This window comes from Triticum dicoccoides, chromosome 2A (assembly GCF_002162155.2).
Source record: "Triticum dicoccoides isolate Atlit2015 ecotype Zavitan chromosome 2A, WEW_v2.0, whole genome shotgun sequence".
Taxonomy (NCBI): Eukaryota; Viridiplantae; Streptophyta; class Magnoliopsida; order Poales; family Poaceae; genus Triticum; species Triticum dicoccoides.
The window spans coordinates 21,898,834-21,904,671 of record NC_041382.1 but is presented as its reverse complement, the minus strand read 5'-3'; the positions used below and the strand labels follow the sequence as shown (position 1 = coordinate 21,904,671).

The 5,838-nt window shown below is 42.6% G+C and overlaps 1 protein-coding gene across 1 annotated transcript; it reads right to left on the bottom strand.

Moving 5' to 3' along the window:
- Positions 1–2,256: 2,256 nt before the first annotated feature.
- Positions 2,257–4,399, bottom strand: LOC119358719 (outer envelope pore protein 16-1, chloroplastic-like). Its single transcript, XM_037625154.1, has 5 exons — positions 4,377–4,399; positions 3,934–4,054; positions 2,721–2,754; positions 2,526–2,593; positions 2,257–2,361 (listed from the first exon to the last, which is right to left on the bottom strand). Exons 1-5 carry the CDS (start codon positions 4,397–4,399, stop codon positions 2,257–2,259), a joined length of 351 nt encoding a protein of 116 aa, XP_037481051.1.
- Positions 4,400–5,838: the final 1,439 nt, after the last annotated feature.

The following is a 5,838-nucleotide window of genomic DNA, read 5'->3' as shown; positions in this document are numbered from 1 at the left end:
CCTGTTTCTGTGGCATTATTACCTTGTTTCCAAAAGTTCACGATGCTAAGGCATGCTTCATAAGTTCTGGCCAATATGCGTGCTAAGTGTCAACAGTAAAATACTTAAAAAGTTTTAGATATTAGATTTGGACTAGTGATGGGAAAGTATATTTCTGACACTCGGACTGATATCACTAGTGTAGAACCGGGATTTAGCACCGGTACGTAAGGGCCTTTAGTGTCGGTTCTGTAACTGGCACTAAATGGTGGGGACTAAAGGTCTCCCCCTTTAGTACCAGTTCGGCACGAACCGCCACTAAAGTGCCACCACGTGGCACGAGCCAGGCCCGGGTGCGGGGAGACCATTAGTACCGGTTGGTAACACTAACCGGTACTGCATGTTTAGGGGGTTTTGGTTTTATTTTCTATTTTTCCTTTAATTTTGTGTTTTCAATTTAATTTACAGATTGTTTTTACATTATAATGAGTTGTTAAATCATTAGGTGAAAGTACCGCAGATTAGTTTCGACTGGATGCATGGATCCTAGCTAAGTGATCAAGTATATGCCATATCCATAATATATGATTAAAGTATATTATGGCATGGGTTTCTTTCATAAATGATATAATAACTCATCATCATCATCATCATATTAATATAAAAACTCTTGCATCATATCATCACCAACAACAGTATACTAGCTACCTGAAAATCATCATATATAGTCGTCATTACCTATTTAATCATCATAGTCATTACCGCTATCTATTCACCACCAACACTAGCTTAAAGAAGAAACATTCACTTGTACCAGAAGCAAAGATATCATCGAGTTCAACATGGTCATGAGATTATAAGTCTTCATAAGACCACAAAAGCAAATCACTCTTCGAGATTAAGTTCATGCACTACAAGAAATATGTCAACTTGTGACCAGCACTATTGGTCACTGAATGCTCACTGTTTTCAATTTGTGACCTTTTTGTGACCAAAAACATAAGGTCAAAAGCTGGCAGTCATAAACTGACTATAGCGACCTTTCTTCTGGAATGGTCGTAGACGTTTAGGACCAAAATACGTCTACTGTGGCGTTTTGGTCACTAGCAACCTCCCCAGGCCACGTAGGCATCCAGCGTGGCAATCTGATGTGGCACAAGATTCAGCCCGGTCCAATTCGATTTTCTACATGGGCCTAGCCCAACAATTCGGCCTTTTTACTGTATATTTTCTCTAGCTACATGGGTTATTTTTTCTAATAGTTTTGATTTTTACATTGGCCTGACCCAATAATTGGTCCTTTCATTTTTGGGCCTTGGCCTTTTTGGCTCAACAGTTACATTTCTTTTTTTAAGACAGATCCAATAGTCAGATGGGTTTGAGTGGGTCCCAATGGTCAGAGTCATGTTCTTCAAATTTTGATTTTCCAGTAAATAAAAGCAAATATTTAAATCAGAACTGACTGAAAACAACCAAATTTGGCACCTTACAATCAAACATACACCACGTTTATAATCGAACATACTTCACATCAGGTTTATAGCCACCAAGAACACAACTAAATATGAAAATATAACTATCCATCAGAGTATAACTAGCTCCAATGAGCTAGAACTCAATGCTTCTTCACTTCTTGGAGCCCACGACGAAACACGAATGAAGTACAACATCTGCAAGTTATCAAACAATATGGTAAGGAGCAAAATAAAGGCAATCTAAAAGCACATTAACTTGTAGGCAGTCTGTGTGCATAAATAAAGTAAAACAAGCAAAATGAGGCATAGAAATCAGTGGATACAAGTAGTTACTATCAGCAGCAAGTAAATACTACTCCAATCACATCAGGTTTACAATCCTATAAATGCGACATTTTTATCATGTAAGCATAGAAGGACAAATTAAACATCATTTAGATGTTTGAAACAAAGAACCAGAATTTAACCGTTTGAACAGCAAAAAAATTGTTCCAGTAGATCACATCCGGTTTAAATTAACTCCTTTGACACCAATATTATACAACATCAAAGAAGTATACATACTGATTAGGTTTAATTAGCACATAGAGGCAAAATACCAGTAACCGACGAAGAAAAAATCCTGATATACAAAGCTAAGCTCATTGTGCATTTTCTTTTTCAATGTGATACACAACAAGCATAAGTAACCACCAAAATCTCTCAATACCGATCATTAACTAGAGACCTCCCGGGAGCCAAAGCCCTAACAGCCATGGCATCGAATAGAAGAGTTGGTGTGCAAAGAAAAAGTGACTACCTCTCAGGGGCTGTAGACGGCGGCGATGACCCTGGTGTTGCCCATCTCGAACAGCGCCGACCCGTCGGCCCTGGAGAAGATGTCGACCTCGCCCTTGAGCTGCCGCATCTGCAAGGCAAGGCAGCAAACAGGAAGAATCAGAGGCAGTCGAGCCAGCATGAAGAGGATGAGGCTGCTCTGCTGTGGACAAGAAGATTTTAGCTAGGTATGATTGTTAAAAGAAACCAACAAGACAGTGTAACAGTAGCAAACAGTATTTAGAGCATCATTACCCAGTCATACACTCCGCGAACCCTTTCCACTCCATACTCCATGCCTACATACACTCCAGCAACAGCACCTGCAGATTAATAGAAGAAGCATCCGAATGTGTCAGCGAATATAAGAAGAAACGGACGAGTGTTTGACGCCAATGCATTTATATTAGCCAAATAAAACAACAGAGTAATACGCTTCTACTTGGTTACCCCAATATGCGCCCTCCTTGCACATTTTCATCAGCTGCATAAACGACCAGAATACCATATTAGATTTCTGAATCGGGAAGAACATGTTTGAATGGAGAAGATGGAAACAGGACTCAAGCGAACAAGATGGGGGAAAGGAGAGGACCTTCCATGGCCCTCGTCTTGATTACATATTTTTGGCAACTGTGCACTGCCTTGATTACATATTTTGTAACCACAGCCCCCAAAAAATGTAAGTCATCGACTCACAATCAAGTATACTAAATGGTTTTTTCAAACACATCCTGGCTTTCCCCAAACTGAACTTACTAGTTAAAGCAAAGCTATCGGCACAAGATTCTGGCAGAAAATGGCCACTCCAAGCCATCCAAATCATAAACAATACACCATGGATACATAATGATTCGTACCGAGATTCAGTTTCGGTTGAGCCTAAAATAGTCTGACAGTCCAAGCGCACACGTTTGGCTTGGGGCATATCTATACTCTAGATAACAAACAGTATGACTTCTTATAAATAATAACCAATAGTACTGCCCCCAGATGAGCTGCTCATACATAACGATAAGTCAACTAACAGCTAAAGCAGAGCATAACTTCATAAATATGATCATTTTCAGCATCATCTCCAAGAGGAAGAAAAATTCAAAGAGGCCGCTATATGTACAAATAAACACACTGGCATTCGCCACATAGGGCTAGCAAGCCAGCAATGAACCATGTGCATAATCTACTATAAATAAAGCATCCTTTAAATCTGATTATAGGACACAAGCAAGATCATGATCCTCTATTTCTCTCTCTCTCTCAACCAAAATCTTGATTCTGCATTATAGTCCGCACAACAATCCTATCGCTCAATATGATTATTTTCAGCAGCATCTCCCAGAGGAAGAAAAATTCGAAGAGGGCGCTATATGTATAGATAAACACATTGGCATTTGCTACACTGGTCTAGCTAGCCAGCAATGAACCATGTGCCTAATCTGCTATAAATAGAGTGTCATTTAATTCTGATTACAGGACACAAGCAAGATCAAGATACTCTCTGTCTATCTCTCTCTCAACCAAAATCTTGATTTCACATTATAGTCTGCACAACAATCCTATCACTCCAATCTACGGTACAGGTGCAAGCCATGCCATAATAAACGAAGAGGGGATCCCAAATCTTTGGCTAGGAGGGGGGCGACGGGAGTGACAGGAAGAGCACCTGAAGGACGATGACAATGACGACGTGGACTGCCGTCGCTCCTCCCGGTGATGGTGACCTCGGGCGGCAGCAGACGGCGGCTCGGCGCCAGGGTGTAGCGGGAGAACTCGACAGATCCGACCTGGAAACCCAAAAGAGCAAGTAAATTCAGCGCGCGAACCGAAGCAGAAGAGCCTCCCTGCGCGAAACCGCGAGGCAGAGTTAGAATTAAGCGAGGAGGGGAGGGAGGTGGGGCGTGGCCGACCTGCTCGATGTGGCCCTGCGGGAAGTAGAAGACGAGGTCCCTGACTCGCGGGACGGTGATGAGCGGGCCGACGCAGGCGTGCCAGAGCTCGTCGTAGAGCGGATCCCCTGCTCGGAAAACCAGCGCCGGCAAACGTTAGTGACCAACGAAGAGGAGGATTGCGGCCGCGCTGGCCAGATCCGGAAGGCTGCGTACCTGCGGAGGGGCCTGCGGCGGCGCCATGGCGGCGGGCGGCATCTGCTGCTGCTGCTGGCCGGCGGCGTGGCGGGAGAAACCCTAGCCGCTGCCATGGGGATGGAGCTCTAGGTCCAAGCCCTTGCGGATCTGGGAGCCGCCCCACCGCCTGACCTGCTCGCGCGCACGATCTCCATCTTCTCTTACGGTGAGGTGAGGGGAGGTGAGGGGAGGTGAGGGAGGGGGAGAGGGGGGAGCGCCAGCGGCGAGGTCGGAGGGAAACGCGGCAGCCAAGATCTGGTGCCGGAGGTGGCGGCGGCAAGGGAGGAGTGTAGTGCTAGGGTTTGCGCGAGAGAGAGGAGGGCTGGGTGGGGTTCGCGCGAGGGAGAAGGGTTGGGTGGGGATTTTCTGCCGTCGGATGGGATGGATCGATGGACCGATGGATGGACTGATGTTTGCCAGGTCATCGATCCAAGCCACTAGTGACTCCACCAATCAGAATTAAGCTTAGGTAGTTTTTTTGTTTCTCTTCTGATTTTCACCCTCTAATTCAGGGTAAACATTCAACATATTAACCACTTATAGTTTGCTAAAATAAACCAATAGTGTGCACATATGTGTATCTTGGGATAACAAACAATGTTGATTTGGGGAGTTTTCACTTTCATTGCACAAAAGAGCCATTTTCCATTTTTCGAGTGCCCCAAATGAGGTTTTTTTGTGAATAACCTACCAAATAATTATTGCAAAATTGCACCAAATTATTTTTCTAAAATACTAGGACATATTTAATGCACAATTGACCAAATTATTGGGTGTAAAAAGTTTTGATCCACCTCTGGTGAAAAAGACAAATTTTTGCCGTTTTAGCTGGAAGCGGGTCAAATTTGAACTACGGCTGCCTCATAGTTTGCTATTTATTTTTTATAAAAATCATTTCTAGGTACAAAAGTATCTATTTAATCAGAGAAACACCAAAACAATTCCAAGATTCAACCACTAGCTAGGAACGGTCATTCCCGCCGTTTTGACCGCATTTTGAAATGGGCATAAAAAATTAAAAAAAATCAAAAAATTGGAAAACTTTCGCATTGTGTCATCATATGTGACCAAGTTCCCAGGAAAAATAATAAACTTGTAATACAGCATTTTAAAAAAAAGGTGTTGTCAGAAACGAGCTATCATGTGTGAAGATTCATGGCTTTCAAGTCAAATGATCAATCTTATGGCCACATTCATTGCCTAGTTTGTTCAAATAATCTCATATTGTGCACAAGGGTGCATATTGGAATGGCAAACAATGTTGCCTAAGGGATTTTTCATTTTCTTTGTACGAAAAATCAATATTTCATTTTTCGAGTGCCCAAAAGGAGATTTTTTGTGAAGGACCTCCCAAATAATTGTTGCAAAATTGGACGAAATCAATTTTATAAAATACTAGGACATATTTAATGCATAATTAACAAAATGGTTGGGTATAAAAAGTT

Coding starts and splice junctions, on each gene's coding strand:
- LOC119358719 (XM_037625154.1), bottom strand. CDS start 4,399: ATGGCGCCGCCGCAGGCCCCTCC. Junction 2,755..3,933: donor TCATTGTCATCGTCCTTCAG/GTGCTCTTCCTG, acceptor TCGTTTATGCAG/CTGATGAAAATGTGCAAGGA. Junction 2,594..2,720: donor CAAGGAGGGCGCATATTGGG/GTAACCAAGTAG, acceptor ATTAATCTGCAG/GTGCTGTTGCTGGAGTGTAT.